Source organism: Hipposideros armiger, unplaced genomic scaffold (genome assembly GCF_001890085.2).
Source record: "Hipposideros armiger isolate ML-2016 unplaced genomic scaffold, ASM189008v1 scaffold_275, whole genome shotgun sequence".
Classification (NCBI taxonomy): domain Eukaryota; kingdom Metazoa; phylum Chordata; class Mammalia; order Chiroptera; family Hipposideridae; genus Hipposideros; species Hipposideros armiger.
The window spans coordinates 656,748-678,008 of NW_017731625.1; the positions used below are offsets into that span (position 1 = coordinate 656,748).

General features: G+C 54.9%; 2 protein-coding genes and 2 non-coding genes across 4 annotated transcripts; 2 read left to right on the forward strand and 2 right to left on the reverse strand.

Moving 5' to 3' along the window:
- The first annotated feature begins 6,048 nt into the window (after positions 1 to 6,048).
- GAMT (guanidinoacetate N-methyltransferase) lies at positions 6,049 to 9,033 on the forward strand. Its single transcript, XM_019657488.1, has 6 exons — positions 6,049 to 6,309; positions 7,218 to 7,363; positions 7,517 to 7,580; positions 7,889 to 7,956; positions 8,093 to 8,203; positions 8,693 to 9,033. Exons 1-6 carry the CDS (start codon positions 6,129 to 6,131, stop codon positions 8,831 to 8,833), a joined length of 711 nt encoding a protein of 236 aa, XP_019513033.1. The 5' UTR covers positions 6,049 to 6,128; the 3' UTR covers positions 8,834 to 9,033.
- A 690-nt stretch (positions 9,034 to 9,723) lies between these two features.
- NDUFS7 (NADH:ubiquinone oxidoreductase core subunit S7) lies at positions 9,724 to 17,088 on the reverse strand. The gene is made up of 8 exons (XM_019657490.1): positions 17,012 to 17,088; positions 15,622 to 15,655; positions 14,671 to 14,739; positions 14,068 to 14,185; positions 12,590 to 12,769; positions 12,474 to 12,520; positions 11,646 to 11,734; positions 9,724 to 9,888 (listed from the first exon to the last, which is right to left on the reverse strand). The coding sequence occupies exons 1-8, from the start codon at positions 17,025 to 17,027 to the stop codon at positions 9,791 to 9,793; spliced, it is 651 nt and encodes a 216-aa protein (XP_019513035.1). The 5' UTR covers positions 17,028 to 17,088; the 3' UTR covers positions 9,724 to 9,790.
- A 198-nt stretch (positions 17,089 to 17,286) lies between these two features.
- TRNAN-GUU (transfer RNA asparagine (anticodon GUU)) lies at positions 17,287 to 17,360 on the reverse strand. The gene has a single exon. It is a non-coding gene; the product is annotated as a tRNA-Asn (tRNA).
- Positions 17,361 to 17,491: 131 nt separating this feature from the next.
- On the forward strand, positions 17,492 to 17,564 carry TRNAF-GAA (transfer RNA phenylalanine (anticodon GAA)). The gene has a single exon. It is a non-coding gene; the product is annotated as a tRNA-Phe (tRNA).
- The last annotated feature ends 3,697 nt before the right edge of the window (positions 17,565 to 21,261 follow it).

Consider the following 21,261-nt stretch of genomic DNA (forward strand, 5'->3'; position numbering starts at 1 on the left):
ACCAGTCAAGTCCAGAGGGGAAGGTCTGTCAGGGACAGGGCACACAGCATGTGCAAAGGCCCAGAGGGGGCGAAGCATCAGAGAGCAGGGCAATTAGGCTAGGCAGGGTACCTTGGGATAATGGGGCCCTCGGAGAGCTAGGGCAATGCCTTTATCCTGGGGGCAGTAGGAAGCCATGGAAGGTTATGAAGCAATTGAGTAGTGTGGTCAGGTTTGGGCTGGAGGTCACTGGCTCTGCCTACATTGGCTGGATAAGGTGAGGCCCAGGGGCTACACTGCTGAAACTTATTTGGTGGCAAGATGAGCATGGAGGCTGAGCTGCTGCTGGAAGCCAAGAGTAGGAGCCAAACTTTGAATTTCTATCAAGAGGCAGGCTGGAGCTGAAGAGTTGGGGTGGGGGAGGGGTGAGTATGTTCAGGATGCCCCCTCTCCCCCAACCCCACACCAGAGGAGGGGAGGAGGGGGACTCAGTTGGCTTTGTCCCCCAGTCAACGCGGAGCTATGAGGGGTTTAGTGCATCATGGGAGATGCCGTTAGGATGGGTGTAGAGGGGTGGTGCAAGCGAATGCAGGAGGGGGAAGATATGGGCCACAAGGTGGGGAAAGAGGAGGCCACACATCCATCCAAGAAGCTTTTACTGGGGCCTGGCTCCAGGCACACAATGGAGAAGTGGGACAGCCCTGCAGGACAGGACACTAACATGTGGGCCCTTCCCAGGCTGGTCCCTGCAACGTGAGGGTCCAAGGAGGTGGACGGAGCCTCTACCCTCTCTGGGGCTGTCTGCCCCAAGCGCTGATGTCACCTGTGCTGGGACTTCCTGAACCTTCACCTTGGATCTGCCCAGCCCCCCAGGGAAATTCCAGGACAGCTGGGTTGGGCTGACTCATGGTCCAGGTCCCAGTGGCTGTGGAAGAAGCCAGACTTCCCAGCCCCATGTGGGGCATCCCCAGCACAATCTGTAGAGCAAGGGCGGGGATCTGGGTTCCAACAGGTGAGGAATTGGGGGTGGGTACTGGAACTGGTCTGGGGTGTTCTTCCTCCCGTGCTGCTCATTATCTCTTGTCCCAGGGCTGCAAGGCTTACCGGCAGAATGGAGCTTTAGCAGCAGAGCACCAGGGTTAAGACTTGTGGGGTTCAAATACTGGCTCTGCCACCCACTAGCTGTGCGACCCCAGGCAAGTTACTTAATGTCTCTATGCCTCAGTTTCCCCATTGATAAAATGGGGACAGTCATAGCACCTCCCTTGGAGGATTTTTGTGAGAATTTGGCAAGAACCAGTACGTGTTAAGTGTTTGAAGTAGGGCTTGGGATATGGTGAGGGCTTTATGGTAAAATGTTTAAAAAAACAAATTCACAGGAGTGTGATTCACAACCGCCAAGAAGAGGACACAACCCAAGTGTCCATCAGCAGGTGATAGACAAACACGGTGTGGCCCATCCACTCATGGAGTGTTACTTGGCCATGAAAAGGAGGGAGGCATTGACACTCGCCACAACGTGGATGGACCTTGAACACACGGTGCTCAGTGAGAGAAGCCAGACACACAAAGTCACACAGTGTGTGATTCCACTTATGTGAAATGTCCAGAACAGGCACATCCACAGGGACAGGAAGTGGGTTAGTGTTTGTCAGGGACTGGGGAAGAGTGTGGGGATGACTGCTGATGGGGATGGGGTTTCCTTTTGGGGAGATGGGATGTTCTAGAACTAGAGAGAAGTGGCAGCTGCACAACATTGTGAATGAACTCAATGCCACCAAACTGTACACTTTAAAATAGTGAATTGTATGTGAATTTCGCAAAAATGAAAAAAGAAAGATAATCAACCCTGGCCATCAAAGAAGTGGTAGATGTCACAACCGGGTCTCCTCACATCTGACACTAAGGTGGCAGGCCTGCTGGTGTTCAGATCAGGGGTCCAGCTCTGAGCAGCAGGCCCCACACTCAAGAGGTTCTGTGACTATTGATTGTGATCAGCCATGTGGACAGGAAGGACCCTGAATCTGATGGGATGAGAAGGGCACCTCACCTCTGGGGTCATCCTCCAAAAACCCATCACCCTGGTCTAACCCTGAGAAAAACACCAGACAAACCCCAACAGACCGACACCTACAAACTACCCAACCAGTCCCCCTCAAGATTGTCCAGATTGTCAAAAACAAGGAAAGTCTGAGAAGCCATCACAGCCCCAAGGGGCCCAAGGAGACGTGGTGACTAAATGTCATGTGGGTCCTGGATGGGGTCCTGGTGCAGAAAAGAGACATTCAGGGAAAAGTAAAGAAATCTTAAAAAATCAGAGGACTTTAGGTAACAATAATGTATCAATGACGGATGTCCCAGGCTAATGTGAGATGCTGACAACAGAGGAAAATGAGCGCCAGGTATCGCTCCATACTGCCTTTGCAACTTTTCTACAGACCTAAAACTAAGCCTATTTTTTAAAATAATCAAAGTATAGGGCCGGACCCTTGCCCTCCCACCTTGTCACTGATTCCACACAGGTGCTATGCTCCATGGGGGTGGAGCCCTGAGGCCGGCCCTCAGCAGCTACCACCTCCAAAACCCCCTGCCTATGTCTTACCTCCCAAATTGGTTAGAATCTTTTGGTTGCAATTCACAGAAACTGAAACTGGCTTTTTTTTTGGGAATTTTTTGCTCATGAAACTAAAAGGCCCAGGGATAGATCTAACTCAGGGTTCTCCCCCTCAGCACGGCTGACATTTGGGACCAGATATTTCTTTGTGTTGAGCAGCATCCCTAGCCCCCATCTACTCAATGCCAGGAGAACCCCCAGTTGTAATAACCACAGATGTCCCCAGACATGGCCTGGTGTCCTCTGGGGGACAGATTACCCCTGGTTGAGACCCACTGGTCCAGCTGGTTTCAGGCTCAGCTGGATCCAGGACCCTCAAAGAGTGTCACAAAGATTCATCCATCTCTCCATCTCTTGGCTCTGTCATCTTCTCTCTTGGCTGTTTTCCTCAACAGTCTCCCCATCTTGTGGGGACAAAGATGGTGCTACAGCTCCAGGTCAACTCCCCCCATCAGCTTAACAGCTCTAGCAGAAGGTCAGCACCTCTCCCTCAAGAGGCAGCAAAAGTTCCAAGGTAGGTTCTGATTCGTCCAACCTCAGTCACATGCTGTTCAACCAATTGTTGTGACCAGGTAATGGAAGGCCCGACTGGCCAAACTGGGATCACGTAGTTGTGTAGAGTTAGCCAATAGAGTGAGGACCCTCTGGACTGGATTGGAAGTGGGGGAGTAGACCTGGGCAGAAAGTCTGGTGGTTGCTCAAAAAGTTAAATCACCATATGATCCAGCAGTTTCACTCCTTTCAGATACCTATCTGTACACGATTGTCCATAGCAGCACAATTCATAACAGCCAAAGGTGGACACAACCCCCGTGTCCATTGGCGGATGAGCACATAAACACAATGTGGTCCATCCATACAGTGGAGTGTTAGCTTTAACAAGGACGGTCATTCTGACACTTGCTACACCGTGGGTGAACCTGTAGGACATTATGCTAAGTAAAATAAGCCAGACACAGAAGGACAAAGACTGTGTGATTGCACAGGAGGTCCCCAGAAGAGTCAGATTCGTAGAGACAGAGAGTAGATGGTGGGGACCAGGGGTTCAGGGAGGGGAGGGGAGTGAGTGTTTAATGGGGACAGTTTCAGTTGGGGAGATGAAAAGTTCTGGAGATGATGGGGGGGATGGCTGCACAGAAGTGTGAATGTGCTTCAGGCCAGCTGTGTATTTTAAAATAATAAAATTAAAAAAAAAAAAAGTGTACCCAGATGGAAATCTCCTCCCACAGTGTCCTGGCCATGATAACCAGCATCTTGAGTGTCCTTAGAGGGCAATTCCTGAGGGACAATACAGGGCCTATCCACGCGCACATACATGCACCTGTGCGCATACACACACACACACACACACACACACACACACACACCCGTCACACAGTCTGTAGCACGGTCTACATTCTGCCCCCACCCTGTCTTTTCACCTAACATCTGTTGGAGTTCATTGCACATGAATTCATAAAGGGTGCCCACTCCTTTTGCTAGTAGGCCCTCTCACATTGTCCCGTTGGGGGGGCCCACATGTGGCCAGGAACTGAGGCCCGGTGACCTACAATCCAAAAAGAACTGAACGCTGCCAATGACTAGTGAGTGAGCTTGTAAAGGACCCTTCCCAGGCTGAGCCTTCAGAGGAGGCTCCAGCACTGGTGGCACCTTGACTGCTGCCCATGAGAAGTTGTGGAGCAGAGGATCCAGCTCGGCTGGCCCTGGATTCCTGACCCACAGAAACTGAGATAATAAATATGCCTTGTTTTAGTGGCAACATTTGGAGTGATTTGTTACACAGCGAGGGCTAATGAACACAGCTTGCCTTCTCCTGTCTCAGGCGGGAATTTCAGGGCATCCCTTGAGTTGGGTGACATTTAGTAAGTGCACAGGGAAGCATCTCCTGTGTGTGTGTGTGTGTGTGTGGGGGGGGTGTCATGGGTGGGGATCCCAGGATGCTGAGATACAGGCCTGCAAAGTGCCCATCACAGTGCCCAGGACAGCGACTGGCAATGTGGAAACCAGATGGGATGAACTCGAATGACGTGAAAAGTAGCATAAGTGCATCCCAGGTGCCCAATGACATCTATTCATCCTGCCCTCTTCTGAGGGTTTCATGAAACTGGTGCCATCACATCCAGACTGCATGAGATCCCAATCGCTCAGGATTTACCAAGGACTTTCTATGTGCCAAGCCCATCAGACAGACAATAGAATAATGAAGAAATACCTTCAGTTAGTGAAATAATAAGGAGAGGGGCTCAGCGATAAAACAGGCTGCGGGGCACCTGAGGGCCTCCCAGAGCAGGTGTGGGCTCAAGCATGAAGCAGAGAGAGAAGGAATCCAGGCCAGGAGAGAGGAGAAGCTATCCAGGTAGAGGGAAGAGCATGTGCTAAGACCCATGGGCAGGAGGGACACAGGAGCTCTACAGGCAGTGGGCAGGGCTGGGGGCATGGGGGTTAGTGTGGAGCCCTGTCAGTCAGAAAGATGGACACAGTGGCACAGAACTGGATAGCTGTTTAGGAGGCTGCCTGGGTTCAAGTCCTGACCTCAGCCTCTCTGGGCCTCAGTTTCCACATGTGTTCAACATGGTGGCAGAAATGGAGTGTTCAGGGCTCATGAATGATGGCCTGATGTGCAGAGAGACAGAAAAGTGAAGTCACACTTCAGAGCCTGGAGGCCAACCCAGCTGGCCTGTGGGTAGGTCTCAGGGAGGCAGGCAGAGGATGCAGCTGAGCCCGGGTGTGCTGCCCTGAGCTGGGGCGAGGCAGCAGGGATAGTCCTGAGTTTCTGTGGGACTGCCCTGCTTGACTTCCTGTGCAGGAGGGACAGTAGAGTGCTGGGCTCACATGTAGGTCCCCAAAACTCGAGGCCTCTGCACCGTGAGTCCCCCCATCAGGCTCCTGGGGCCTCGGGTGACTCCCAGCTTATGGGGATGTGAAGTGAGCTCCTGAAAAAGGAGAGGCAGCTCAGCGTGTGGTCGCTGTGGGACTGTCAGGGTTCTAATCCTAGGTCCCCACACCTCACCTCCGTGGCCATGAGACTGACGGCTATGCCTTTTGGAGTCTGTTTCCCCATCTGTGAAATGAGTAAAGAACCCACTGCAGCATCTCTGAAGATTAAATGACTTTTAAAAACCTAAGGTACTTCTAACAGCGCCTGCAAGGAAGGGAGCTTCCTGCGGCGGTGACAGATGAGGAAACTGAGGCAGGAGAGTGACAAGGCAAGGCCCGGGACTCTGACGGCTTGTTGCTGCTGTGCCCATTTCGCAGACTAGGTGCTGGAGGCTCAAGGAAGAGGGGTCCTCCGCAGGGATTCCGGACCCACGTAGTGCCGCGTTCTGCTCGGCGGCCGCTAGAGCCTGCTCTAATCGTGGCTCAGTCCACTCGCTGGTCCCCCTCCCCGCGCCAGTCCCGCTCCTCCTCGGTCAACCCCCTGACCACGCCCCTCGCTCCCGCCAGCCCCTGGCCACGCCCCCGGCCCAGAAGGCCCTGCAGGGTCCAGCCCGATGCGTTGGGAGCCGATTCCCCGGCGCGCAGTCCAGCCCGCAGTATGAGTTCCCCGGCTGCGGCCCCGATCTTCGCGCCCGGCGAGAACTGCAGCCCCGCGTGGCGGGCGGCGCCTGCGGCCTACGATGCATCGGACACGCACCTGCAGATCCTGGGCAAGCCAGTGATGGAGCGCTGGGAGACCCCCTACATGCACGCGCTGGCGGCCGCCGCCGCCTCCAAAGGTAGCCCCCCGCCCGGCCCGAGCGCAGCCGCCTGGGGCGACGGGGTAAACGAGGGCGGGGGCGCCCTGACCCGGGGCCATCCTGCTCTCTGGCTGGCGCGCATTGGAGCCTTTCCGTGTCTCTTTTCTCGCATGGAAAACGGGGCTGCTAGCAGTGGGCGCCGGGGAAATAAAAGAGGGTGCTGTGGACACTGGACATAGCAGGCGCCCCCTAAGTACCGGGAACTTCCTCTCCAGGGGAAATGAGGTCACGACTCAGGGCTGGGTCTTCAGCTGTGGGACCTCGGGTGTAACTCAGCCGCCAGCGGCCCCCCTGAGGTCGGGAACGGGGTGGTGGCGAGCACTGGACGTTGCCCAGGCGCACGTGGAGAACGTTCCTGCGCGGAATCGGGAGGCCCCGCCCACTCCGGCTAAGAATAGCTCTGGGAAAGCTGAAGCTGGGAGACAGGTGTCGCGGAGTGACCCTGAGCATGTCAGAGCCCGAGGAGATCCCAGGTCCCCCAAGGGCCGGGTGAACGGTGTCTGGGCCTCGGTCTGTAGTCCAATGGGGAACCCCCCCACCCCACCTCCGATTGTTCCAGACCCTGGCCTGGAATCCTGGTCCTCCCTAGCCCTTCTCTTGTGAACTTCATCGTGGGGGAGGGTGGAAGGGGGAGCGAAAAGTAACCAAGTCAAGAGATAAGTGCCACCAGTGCACATAGCAGGAGCCCGGCTCAAAGTCCAGGATGTCTGACACCGCCCCCCAGGTCTGTCCCAAAAGCCACTCTGCTGCCTCCCAGGCCTGCCACTCTCTCTGGCTGCTGACCAGGGCCCACACTGTTCCCTCTCAGGGCCACTGTCCCTTTGTCTGCTGTGCCCTCTCATCCTTGTGGCAAGTTTCTCTGTGCCCCCCCCCCTTTGTGTATCCAGGGGGCCGGGTCCTGGAAGTGGGCTTTGGTATGGCCATTGCAGCCACCAAGGTGCAGGAGGCTGCCATCGACGAGCACTGGATTATTGAGTGCAATGAGGGCGTCTTCCAGAGGCTTCAGGACTGGGCCCAGTGGCAGCCACACAAGGTCTGCCCAAAGGCCTCTGCCCCTCCTGGGGGAGGGATGCAGAAGAGGGAGGTGGGCTCCTCCCTTGGGAGTTCCTTTGCCCCCTTCCCCTGCAGTGAAGTGCAGGGGACCTCTCTGACTCTCAGCTTTCTCTTTTTTTCTACCGTTCCCAAGGTGGTTCCCTTGAAAGGCCTGTGGGAGGAGGTGGCGCCCACCCTGCCAGACGGTCACTTTGATGGTGAGGGGGGTCTGGGGGCTGGGAGAGGGGAGCCTCTGCCTCAATTCCCACCACTAGCCCCTTCCTCACTTGCTGATGTGTCACTGGGGCAACAGAGCCTGGACGGGGAATACTGACACATGAGGCCTGGTACTCAGTAATAGCATGGTGACACCTGAATCAGATGCAATTCCTAGAGGAAGCACAGTGAACTTGGGGCACAGCCGCTGGGGTTCCCAGGCTGCATTCGGGTCCCACCTCGTATGTAGCCATCATCTTGGTGTGGCTGCTGCTGGCCCTGACCATATGGCTTCTGTTCTCCTGTGCAGGGATCCTGTATGACACATACCCGCTGTCCGAGGAAACTTGGCACACGCATCAGTTCAGCTTCATCAGGGTAGGACTGCGTGTGGAGGGAAGAGGTCTAACAGCCCCCAGCATGGGGTGGGTGGATCTGTTGTCCACACACTGGGCACCCTCTCTCCTTTTCCACTTGTTTCTGACCTCCCTCCTTACTGCTGTCCCCCTCCCAGGGCCAAGCTTTTCGCCTGCTGAAGCCAGGGGGTGTCCTCACCTATTGCAACCTCACCTCCTGGGGGGAGCTGATGAAGTCCAAGTACGAGGACATCAACACCATGTTCGAGGTGGGGCAGTCAGTGCTCTCTGGCCCGCTCCTCCCTACCCTCAGCCAGGGACCCAGAGTAGCTGTGGTCACCTGTGACCTGGGAGGGTCCCTCGCCTGTCTCTGGTCTCTGGACTGCTCTCTTGGGTGGATTGTGAGTTCTGTGTGGAAATCAGGCAAGGTCCTCACCTAGCTGACAGCGTGTACCTTCCTCCATCCTGGTGTGTCTGCTGGTTCAGCCACACTGTTCCCTCTACCTGCAAGGATGAACAGGTGTGCAGCCTGGTGACACTGTGACAGCCAGGAAGCTGCTACCTGAGCTCAGACACCTGGATACTGGTACCCAGGCCTGGGCTTCTGCCTTTTCTCAGCAGCTGGGTCTGCGGTGGGGGTTGCTACAGCCTCTGGGGCCTTGGCACTAGCAAATGCTGTGCAAGCAAGGGTGAGCACTGGTGTGTGTTTGTCATGAGGCTCCAGAGCCTGGAGGTGATCTGGCACCTTCTTCCTGTAGGAGACGCAAGTGCCGGCACTGCTGGAGGCCGGCTTCCAGCGAGAGAACATCCACACAGAGGTGATGGAGCTAGTCCCACCAGCTGACTGCCGCTACTACGCTTTCCCGCGGGTGATCACGCCCCTAGTCACCAAGCACTGAGCCTGCTGCCCCCACATCCCTACTCAGTGCCCTTGTGGTCAGGAGTGCAGGTTCTGGCCTCACAGCCCCTGGGAGTTGAGGCCACACCAGCTGCGTGACCCCAGCCACATTCCCTAACCTAACCTCTGCAAAGGGACCAGCACCAGCTCCCTCCTGGGTCATGGGGATGAAATAAACACTGGATTGGCCAATCAGCAGCACAATGCAAAACTATGCTCACTCCCCCCCCTTCCAAAAAAGGAAAATCTGTTAATTGGATAGTCAGGGAGTTAGTGGGTGGGCTAGTTCTCTCCATTGTGTACCAGCCAATGATCCCACTTCTGCCCATGGCAGACATCACCAATCAATCACCAATGGTCCTTTACCCCAGGCAGCCAGGGACAGGACTCCTCCTTCCCTGTGGTTGGCAGGTGGGGTCCAGAGGAGGGGACAGGCAGAACTAGGTTAGGATCACAGGAAGGGTGGCAGCCCCCAGGCCCAGGTCCTTAGGCCACTGAGGAGGGTCTCTGGTCCCACCTAGTCAGGCTGAACCTCAAAGCAAAACCTTTACACATGGCCTCTAACAGGACCGTTGGCCCATGAGAGAACTGCAGTGTCACTTGCTGAGGTCTGCAACTCTTCTACTGCCCAGTGTCTTGTTTCCTCTGACTTGGTGCCTCCCTCCAGCCCCAGTGTAGGGGCACCCCAGCCCCCACCCAGCTCCCCTCTTTCACAGCAGGGAAGTACAGGACCCCCAGGAGGGGCTAGTGTGGACCCAGCTATCTGCCTCCAGGGCCTCAGCATCTTTGGGGATTGACCCTGCCCATGCCTGACCCAGAGGGGGTTCTCTGCCTGGTGGGCACCTATCTCCCACCCTTTCCCCTGACCCACACACCACGCAGGCAGTGCAGTCTAGGTGGGTTTCTTGGGTTTATTGACCATCTCTGGGGACAATGACGATGACAGCAGTGGGCGGCACTACCTGCGGTACCAAATCCTGAGCCTCTTCTCCCGCTTGATTTTCTTCTGCAGCTGCAGGATGCCATAGAGCAGGGCCTCAGCCGTGGGTGGGCAGCCTGGGGGAGGGGGAGGGACCAGCCTCAGTGTCCCTGCCCTAGGGAGCTGGGACCCTGTGAGCAGTGACTGGGTTCTGGGGCCACCGTCCCTCCCCTGGCTGCTGGCCAAGGGCACCTGAACCAGAGCAAAGATCAAGGACCCACTGGGGGCAACAAGCAGAGGCCACATGGGGCAGGCAAGGACAGGCCGCCCAGGGCCTTGGAAGAGTGACCAGGGGACCATGGGTGGGGCTGAGGGCTGGTCAGCCACGTCCAGGCCACTTACCAGGGTGGGAAGGGCTGAGATGGGCCCTCACCCCAGCATCCCAAGAGTCTGCACTGCAAAGGCTGGGGATCTGGCCCACCACTGGGAAGGAGCTGGCATGGTGGGCAGGGCAGCCCACAGACTGAGACGGAAACCCCCTGAGAAATGGTCCCCACAGTCCCAGTCCCCGATGCAATCACAACCACAGGTGGCAAGATAAACAACTGTCATAGTCATTTACTCCCAGCTAACCCTGCAGTGCACAGTGATCAACAGTATAATCACAACCGCCCATTTGATGGATAGGGAAATTGAGGCTTAGAGAGGAGACTTTCCTGAGGTCATGCATCAGACAAGCAGCAACTGACCAAGGGTCTGGCTCCTGGTCAAGGTTAACAAGTACGCGGGGTAGACTCCTACAGATCCCTCGAAGCCCCACCCACTGTGCCCTCTGCTGCCCAACAGGTGGGGTTGGGCACATCTGTGTCAGGCTCCATCCCACCAACCTGGGGACTCCCCAAGACCTGGCCCAGCGCTGCCCAAGACAGGTCCAGGCCTAGAAAAGCACTCAATAAATATTCACAGAATGCTAAACAAATGAACTCCATTTCCTAATTAGCTCTAATACGATGTAAAAACCTGTTTCTCTGCCTTTGGGAAGTGTCAGCACGTGCTGGAGGCCACCCCCACCCTGCCAATTGGCCCTGTGAGGAGGTGTGGGAGTCCTGCAGGGCTGCAGGATACAATAAGAATGCCTAGATACTGGAAACCAGACAAACCACTGATACTTTTTTTAGTATAAGTATATCCCAAATATAGGGGACATACTTACATGAAAAAGATGTCATTCATTATTTTTCTGACATTCAAATATAATTGGGTGCCCTGCATTTTTTTGTTTGCTTTTTTAGCTGAGCCATCCTGCCACCTGTTAGCAACTCAGCAGCAGCTCAGCTTGGGCTGTGAATTAAACCAGTGACCCTGTTGCTCAGAGCTCACACTCGAGTGAGCTCTTAACCAACTGAACCACTCGGCCAGCACTGCCCTGCATTTTTATTTGCTGAACCCGGCTACCCTGGCAATCTCGGGTCGGAGGGGGTCTCACCTGCCTGTTGTGAGGACGATAACTCACAGACACCATTCCTGGCCTTCAGGAACATTTTTCTGGTTTTTAAGTGGATTTCTTTGGTTTTGTTTCTATTAGGTGGAATCATAAAACCGTGGCTAAAAAATGGCTGAATATCTGCAATTCCATACAGCTGAACCTAACCACTTCGATACAGGCCTGGTCCAATGTCTGGATAAAATCAGGGAGCCCCCTCAAGGGATGATGGAGGGAAAGGCTGGGTGTCATTCTTCTTAGATCTGAATCTGCTCATCTTTAAAACAGGGGTAGCTCACTATGTCTGCAGGGACATGGGGACCCCATGACATGGTCATGGGCTTGCACAGGCTCCTTCGTGGGGACCTGAAGGCCCGGCTGCCCAGAGATACAGGTGGTGGGCTTACTTACCTGGGACGTAGATGTCCACAGGCACAATACGGTCACAGCCCCTCACGACGGAGTATGAATAGTGGTAATAACCTCCTCCATTGGCGCAGCTGAAAGAGAAGGAGGGCTGTGAGGGCCATCACTGGCCTCACCCCTCCTCAGGGCCCTGCCCCAAATTCACCCGCCTTCAACTGCAAGCAGGTGCCTGGGCTGTCAAAAAGGGCAAGATGGAACACAAAGTCACAGGAATGACAAAAGCCACCTAAGACTTTGTGGGACCAGGTGGAGTAGAAGCTAATGGATGGACCTTGAACACACAATGCTCATGCGAGAAGCCATAGACGGTGTGTGATGCCATTCATGTGAAATGTCCAAAACAGGCACATCCAGAGAAAGGAAGTGGGTTAGTGGTTGTCAGGGGCTAGGGAGGGGTGCGGGTAACTACTAATGGGGATGGGGCTTTTTGTTGGGGTGATGGAATGTTATATCTCAACAAAAAAATTAAGTGACTAAACAGGTTTTAATGATGTGGGGAAATGACAACAAGCGAAACAGGTGAGAACAATGTAAACTGTCTATAGAGGATGACGTTATTTGTGTTCATGAAGCAAAGAAACAGACGGAAATCAGATGGGCTGTTGGGGTGGGGGAGCGACGATAAGTGAGGGGACGTCCTGGGGAGGGGGCGGGATATGCAGAAGTCTGGCACTGTCCTGTTCCCAGGAGCGGTGGGAGTTTACTGAGTGTAAGTTACACCTCGACAACCTTAATCGGACAGAAGCAGATATGAGATTGGGAGGACACAGGCCAGCGTGTCATGGGCACGTCCCAGCTCTGCTTGGCACTCACCTCCCCATGGACACAACATAGCGCGGCTCGGGCATCTGGTCATAGACCTGGAAGAGATGGCAGGGTCTGTGAATGGCTCAGGCCAGGGCAGCAGTGGGCAGTGGGGCCAGGCCTACCTTGCGGAGTGCGGGGGCCATCTTGTTGGTGAGGGTCCCGGCCACGATCATGACGTCAGACTGGCGTGGGCTGGCTCGGAAGACCACGCCAAAGCGGTCCATGTCATAGCGGGGCGCTGCCATATGCATCATCTCCACAGCGCAGCAGGCCAGGCCGAAGGTCATGGGCCACAGTGAGCTCTAGGGGCCAGGTAGTCGGCCATGAGTGCATGGTCAGCCCACCATGTTTCAAAAAGGTGGGTGATTTCACATAGAAAAACCTAGCATTCTAGCATTTCCTAAAGAATGACACATTAGCCAAGCCCCCCGCATAGCAGCCAGATGACCTCCACGCCCCTTGGACACCTGTCACCAGCCTGAGCTTGCTCACTCTGACAGGAAGGCAAAGTGAACGAGGTCTGTGGGTCACACTTCTCAGTAGCCACATTACCAAAAAAGGGAAAGAAAAGTTTAAGGAGAAAACCCCAGGTGCAATTCATTTAGTAACATCGTTCCCGTAACCCAGTACCCCCTAAATCCCATCCTTCCAACTGCTCCGAGTGCCGGCACCACACGTGGCTCAGGCTGACCCTGAGGTTCTTGTCCCCAACACCTCCTGTGTCTAGTGAATCCTCCAGAAAGCCCTTCTGGATGCCCTCGTCCATCTTCGTCCATCTGTTTGGTGCCTGATTTCCCCACGTCTGGGCTCCTCTGCCAGACTTTTCTCTGCTTTTCCCTGTGTCTAACCTGGGACCTGGAAGTGGCCCCCATTGATGTGCTAATGCAGGTGACAAGGCAAGGGCTGCCCAACATGTCAGGGCCACCTGATGGGCACTTGAGCTGTCTGACCCTGACCTCATCGCTAGGTATTCAGCCACAAACCAGACCGCAGTGGACAGCTCTGTCCTGGAGCTGGAGGCCTTGGGAGGGTGTTTGCTGCAGTGGCGTGTGTGACACAGAGACACACAAACAACAGAGATAGTGCATGGCCGTCAATGGGGGATTGTTACAGCAGCCTGTCCAGGCCCAGCACCCCTCAGGCAATGAAAGGAGCCTGTGTCCTGGAAGACAGGACATGTGTCCAGTGGGAGACAGGCTGAGCACAGGACTTAAGGGAGGGGACACAGGACAAAAGCTGTTCTGTGGCTGATGCTAGGGGCAGGACCAGTTTTTAGGGTTTTTGCTGGGAAGGAGCTACTGTTTTCAGCATGCATTACATTTCCAGTTAAAAAAAATTACTTTTACATTAACAGAAAAAAGAGGAATGAAAAGACAGAACTACAGAAGGGAGGTGGGCCATCTTCACTGGGGCTGAGGGACGGAGGAGAGGGTTGGGTAGGGACACAGGGTGAGAAGCTGGCAGGGCTGGGGGTGGGGAGGATGAGTCCTGACAGATTCACAAGTTTCTGGGGGAGACTGCTGGCTCCCTGGGCCACAGGCGGGCATGTGTGTGAGTACGTAGTGGGAGGCTGGAGGGACAGAGGAGGGCTAGGGCTCACCCGGCGGGCCCAGTTGATGAGGTCATCCAGCTTGGCCACCACATACTCTCCCCGGCTGCTGGGAAGTATGCTGGATTTGGGGACCACAGCTCCGGGCTTGAACACAGCAGGCTGGATACTGGGCATGGGACAAAGCACAGGGAGGTGTCAGCAAGGCAGGACCCCGGGAGTTGGGCACTGGCTCCCCCCACAGCCCCTACTCTGGAGCACAGCCTGGAGCGAAGTCATGGCCACAGCTTGTCCCACAGTCAGTGCTTGGAGGAACCATGGGGCCAGGCCTGGGTCAGGACACAGCTGCTCAACATAGGAATGAAAGATGGCATGACATGCCTCAGCTCGCCCCGAGGCCCGTATGTTTTTGGGGGCTCAGTTTCCCCATCTAGAAAACGGGCTCAGCTGACACATCCTTTAGCAAAGGCCTTTCTGGTTTGGGGATGTGCAGCCACTGGCCTGGGCCCGCAGGATGGGGCTGGGCAGTGCTCCGAAGGTAGAGATCCCATCACATTGCCCTGCCAAGTAGTAGGAAGGCACTGGAGTCACCACAGGCGCTGCTGTGCCAGGAGAGGGGGCTTCGGGATGTGCGGGCTCCTGGGAAGGCCTCACCTGCTCGGACCATCAGCAGCTGAACTCGCATGGACACAGCGCACCCCCACAGCCGCACCCACACCAGAGCTGTAAGGGGACAGAGAGTACATGAGGAGGAGCCAGGGGTGCCCCGAGATATGGTGATGGGCTACTGCGGAGCAGGGATGGGGAAACTGCAGCCAGGGGCCAAATCCAGCCCTCAGCCTGTTTTTGTAAATAAAGTTTTATTGAGACCCATCTATTTTCACGTTGTCTGCAGCTCTTTTCACAAAGGCAGAGCTGAGTAGTCTTGACAGAGACCATCAGGCCTGCATAGCCAAAAACGTTTACTACCTGGCCCTTCACAAAGGAAAAAGCCTGCTGGCCCCTGGTCTCCAGGGTATGTGGTTTTCATTTTACACTGCTCTCATTTTTTCCATTTTCTGTTTGTTTTACAGTGAATATGTATTTTATTTCTAGGGAAAAGGCCTTATCAAAACAAAGCACAGTCAGCCCTAACCCATGCCCTCCTCAAAGCCCCCAGATTCCACCATTAGGAAGACCCTCTTCTTAGATCTGCCATGTCCCTGGTTCACAGTGCTGGGGGTTCAATTTCCAGGCTCTATCCTCACAGAGGGCCTGGCGGCCACCTGTTTTCCTATACTGAGAAAGCCTGCATGGGGCTACCATCTTAGCAAATGCACTGACTGCCTTCCTATGACAAGTAACGAGTCCTGAGGGCATTAGAGCAGGTGGATGAGGGTCTGAACCCAAGCTCTGTCACTGTGTACTGTCACCACTGAAGGGCCCACATACCACCTGCTGGAGATAGACTGCTGGCCCCAGTGCTGCCCCATTTGCTGTGTGACCTGCAGGCAGGTCCGTCTGTTGTTGCTCTGAGGCGCTCTGCTCCCACCCCCCCTCCCAGTCTCAGCCCTCCCTGCCAGGCCCTCATGATGGGCAATCAGAGTCAGAGACACAGGCACTCACCAAAGAGCAAGGATCGGGCGGAGCAGGCTGGGAGCTGCAGAGAGAGAGCCACAGGGTGGGGGCAGTGAGTTACACACAGCTTCAGAGGTGACAAATTCAGGCTCCTGGATTGGTCAGGTGTCCCATCAGGACCCCGCCTGGCACACCCTCTCTCTTACCCCCGGTCTATCTCAATTCCACTTAACAAACGTTTGGTCAAGAGGGATCTTTCAGAATATGAACCAGACAGTGCCACTTCCCTGCTTAAAACCCCACAGCCCCTGGGAGAAGAGCCACGCTCCACACCTGGGCCACATTCCCTTCCTCATGTGTGTCAGTGTTGCTCTTGCCTCAGCATCTTCACACGCGCTGTTCCATCCACAGGGAAAACCCTGCCCCACATGTGCAAGTGGCCAGCCCTTCTCGTGGGCAGGTTTCAACACAAATACCTGGGTCTCCACCAGCTCCCCAGGCCTCTCAATCCTGTCACCCTGTTCTGTTGTCGCCTATGCATACTTGTATGGTGCCTGCGTCCTGGGGCTCCTCAGTGTCTCCCAGCCTTAGCTGTGCCTGATGTGTGTCAAGTAAACGAACCCACAGACTCCAGCACAGAAGACAGGCTAGTTGCCCAGCCCGTTCCACTTCTGTTTGAGTTGCCCTTCTTTGAGCCTCAGTTTCCCCACCTGAACATTTAGGGCTTTGCATAAGCTCACAGCCCAGTAAACGCCCTTTATGAGTCAGTAGACTTGGGAATTTGCATGGGAAAGAAAAATAACCTCTACGTTGTCACCTGCAGCTTACTGAAAATTGGTCTTTCTTCAATTCTGAAAGTCACCAATAAACCACAGGACCTGTCTTAGCAGGACCCTTGGTTTTCACCAACAGATATCACAGGCATTTACTAACGGTATCACAGGGGCTGCATACATCTTAAAGTAACGTGTCCACCCCACCTTCAAAACCATAGCAATCGGACCTGCCCCTGGACCTCGCCACTCCAGACGTTAATAACGAAGCGCCTGGATGACGAACTCACCAACCCGGTTTCGATACAAAATCCTGACACCTGTCTTGGGGCACTGCTTTCCTTCGCGACACTGTGGATTTCATGCTATGCGTTAAATCACTAATCTGAGGGGAAAGGTCCCGGGAACAGGGCAGGGTGGGATGCCCGCGCTGCGAATGACGTCATCTTCCCGGAGAGTCCCGGTCCCTCTCTGGGCCTGTTTCCCCGCGTCGGGGCTGCAATTCCCGCGCCTCCTCTCTGCCGGGAACTTTCAGGACAGCACCCAGGGGCGAGCCTTGGCCCCTCTGGCTCCCGCCCTGGCGCACTCCCGAGGCTGGCGGTCTGCGTCGCTCCCCGGGCCTGTTTCCCGAGTGGCCCCTAACCCCGGTGCCCCGACCCACTCACCCGTCAGCGCTGCCATCTTGGTCTCGGCCTTCAGACAACCTCTGAGATCCGCCGGCTTTAGCGCTCCGGGTCCCAGGGGCCGTCACCTAAACCACTTCGGCTGGTGCGCGGAAACCTAAACTCAGGCCCGGAACGTTCCGCCACCATGGACAGCCCCACGCCTCCAGTCCCACGAGGGACAGCAGAACAGGGGTTGCGCGAGGAGCGCCCCTGAAAAAGCAGTTGTGCCGCCCACCTTCTTCTTATCCCGGGAAGCAAAAAAAAAAACCCACATCCGTCCCTGGGTGGGCTCGAACCACCAACCTTTCGGTTAACAGCCGAACGCGCTAACCGATTGCGCCACAGAGACAGCACTGCAGACTGCTGTCAGGTGTGGCCCTACGAAGCATACATTTCTTGCTGAACGTGGGACGAACAGTATTTGAAGGCGGGTGCCGCTGCACGGGAGGAAGTAGAGGCAAGAGCGACGCTTGCCGCTCAGCCGAGATAGCTCAGTTGGGAGAGCGTTAGACTGAAGATCTAAAGGTCCCTGGTTCGATCCCGGGTTTCGGCAACCCGTTTTGGTGTCTTAAGCGAGCATCCGGGCTGGTCCAGTTTCTCCCTTCTCCAGAATGTGTCGTTATTTACTTGTTTTCCCCAGAATATTACCCCATTCTGTAAATGAAGGGCAGGGTTGCTGCTAACTCATGCCAACGTGGGGCGGACAGAACAAGGCACTGAAAATTCCTGTCCCTACAACCAAGACTATGATTCCAGCCCAAAAGTCCTCTTTCCCCATCCCAATTTCCCGTTTTTGTTTTATTTTTTCAAATTAAATGTTTTTATTTCTCTCAATTTTAAAAATGTGAACATGCTGTAATTCAGCCACAGCCTTTTACTTCCAGGTGATTTCTTCATTGGGTCTCAATTCCCTTTTAAATAACAAACTCTTGTTCCGGAAGGCAGTTAGCGTTTCATCATTCCTTCTGTCTAGATAACATCCAAAGACAAATCCCATAGGGACAAGAATATGCACCCAATGGTCACGCACAATCTTAATTATGTTCATTATGAATGCTGCAGTCTCAGGGCCAACAGCGACCCCTCGACCAAGGGCAGAGACGCCCAATTTCCTGTTTTTAAAGTGGTAGCATTAGAACCTGTGGTAATTGTAATAATGAACACTACTAACACCAAAACTGGAAAAAGTTTGCAAAAATACTTTCCACTTGAATGTCGTTTCATTTTGACAATCTGAGTATCTGTTGTGCCCATTTTACATATAGAAAAACTAAGGCCCAAACAGGCTAATGTGGATGAGTGGCAGGGATGGCCTCCTAGCTGGTGTTGAGTTTAGGGAGCTCAAGGTCCCTTGGAAATGAGAGACATGGGTTGGGCTTGGGGTGTGTCACCAGGCCAAACCTGCTTGTTAAAGGGGAGACACACAGGAGGGAAGAGCAGAGGAAAAGGGCAGCTGTCTGATGGGGCTCTGAAATTCTGGTGGACGCACAACCCCCCTTTCCCTTTAGTTTCCACAACTGGCCATGCTCTGCAGTTGGGTTTTAAAATTTAAATAAACTTTGTATCTTAGCATACTCTGATTTATAGGAGTTACAAGAAATGGTTATCATGTTACATTGGCGTGATACATTGTCACAACTCCAGAACCAAGGTGGACACACTATTAACTAACCTCCCTCTTTACTGGATTTCCTGTTTCCCCCAATGGCCTGGCCCTGTGATGGAGGTACCCCAGGAACTGAGCCCCCCATCCTGTGACATCTGACACATCTGATGAGGCCTCAAGGGATCCCAGAGCCTCCCTGACAAACTGCTTCTGAATTTCTGACCAACAGAAACCATGAGAACGCTGATTCCAACCCCTGGGTATCTGGTGTAATTTGTTACACAGCAATAGATAATACTTCCCTGTCTCAGAAACCCAGGGAAGGGAGAGGAGAGGATGGAGGGGGAGAGAAGGGGAGAAGAGCGGGAGAGGTGAGAGAGGAAGGTGGGCAGTGGAGGGGCAGGGAGCACAGGAAATACCAGTAGTAGAGGCTGTGAATCAGGGTGGGAAGGGGATCCATGTTCACTGCGCAGACAGGCTTCTCTGTGGCCTGACATCTTACCCTGTGTCTGTACTGCCTTTTGAAAATCCACTTTCCAGATAGACTTGAAGAGATGCCAGCAATGAGAAGGCCTGCTCCAGGAATTGGTTCTGTAGAGACGTGCTGCTACCTCCCAGGGCTGGTGCTGGGGGAGACTAAACCCACCTTAGAGAAGGCAAAGGGCTGTCTTGGGCCTGGATGACCTGGCTGGGGAAGGTAGGGTGGGGCAAGTGCCCCAGCGGGCCCTGGGGGGAAGACATGCTGAGATGTAGGCTTTGAGACACTAGCTAGACAAAGTCCATTGGGAAGGGGTGGAGGAGGCAGGCAGACAGGAGTCACTGCCTGCAGGGTGGTGACAGTGACGATGAAAGACGCAAGACCCCATGGGTTAATGGGGCTTGCTCCTGGCATCGAGTGGCTGGAGCCAGGGAAGCTGCTCAACCCCTTGCAGTGCCCAGGATGGCCCCCCACAAAGAATGACTGGCCCCAGTACCAACAGTGCCAAAGGGAGAGCCCCCTGTCGGGGACACAGGCTCAGCTGCTCAGAGTGAGGGGTTGGAGGGAAGCTGTCACCATGGTGAATGGGGGTGCAGGAGGGTGCCCCAACTGGATTCCCCATGTTGTGCTGGGTGAAGTTGGTCTTCTCCATGCTTCCGAAGCAGCTGGCCACCTCTCAGGCCTTCTAGAACATTCCTCACTTGGCAGGCTAGTCAGTTCAGCTGGCTGTGACTTCCTGAACTACTGCCACCACCCACTGGAGGGAGAACAGATCCCCACCTACCCCACCACCCACCATCCACAGCTCCAGTGGCCTCAGTACGAAGTTTGAAAACAAACACCTTCAGAATCCAAAAAAACAGTGAGCACTGAATGTGTTGGGGCGCAGGACCCGGATGTGAGGCAGAGACCCCGATTTAGAAGCCTCCCTAGACGGGGCCCAGAACCCACTGGAGGGAGACTATAAGCAGGGCCCAGGAAAGCAGAGACAGAGCTCAGAGGGCATTGACTTCCCATCTGAACAGCCTTGGAACACTGAAGATTCGCAAGAAATGAGATCATAACACTTCACAATAACGGGATAGCCCCACGTGGGCCATGGGGTTTCCACCAAGGCCAGGCAGACATTTGTCACCGCGAAGAGCAGCTATGTATTTGCACGTCAGGAACTGTTCCAAACCAACAGGTCTCAAGGAGGGTCCGTCGGCAGATGGTGCAGTCGGACTTTCCTGGAAGGGAGCTAGTATGGGTGGGGTCATCCTGTGTGGGGACAGGGCCTCTGTCTAGGAAGAGTGACCTGTGCAGGGCCAGGCTCTGCAGCATCCAGGGCCTTCCCACCAAATGCAGGCGCCCACCCCTTCGTGTCAGTTCTGGGCCTCCAAGCTGTCCCCCAGGAGCCGGGACCCAGCCGGATGCCCCTCGGGCCAACTTCGGAGGGACCACGGCAGGGCCCAGGCCATACGCCTTGATTTCCTGCTCTTATATTCGAGCAAAATCCACTGAGGAATATCCCTGGCCAGGTTCTGGTGCCCCAACTTCTCATGGCACGTCCCACTCTCTAACCAACCCGAGATGCTTTGTACAGCTCCCTACTGCTTAGCTACCAACCACCCAGCCACCTGCCCCCTGCATCCCGTGGGAATCTCCTTCTGATTGCCCTCCGTAGTGACTCTGGTTGGGTGAGGGGGACATCAGGAGAGGGCCCCATCGAGTCACTATGGTGGGGGTGCTGACCCTGCTCCAGTGACAGTGCAGCCAGGGTGTTGATGATGGGCAGGCCCTCAAAGTTAATGTCACTGTTTACTGTCACATAGTGTCGCACCAGCTTAGAATAAATAACTTGGTGTGTGGCTGTGATGGGTATCTGTTCGAGGACTGGCCAGTGAAACAAGCACAGGCCTGCACAGAGCTGGGGCCCCAAGCCAGGGACCCTTTGGAGCCCTGGGGCATGTCTCATGCTTCAGGCAGGAATGTGAGTCCCACTTCCATGGCTTCCAGACCAAGGACCAATGCCAGGGCGGTGAGCTCATGGTGTGAGCCCATGGCCCACGGCCCAGGCTGTGCACACGGTGACCTTAGTTGTCCCATGTGGGAGTGGTGGCCACATGGATCGTCACAGCTACCCATGCAGATCACCAAGACCACAACACTCAACCCTGGGACAGA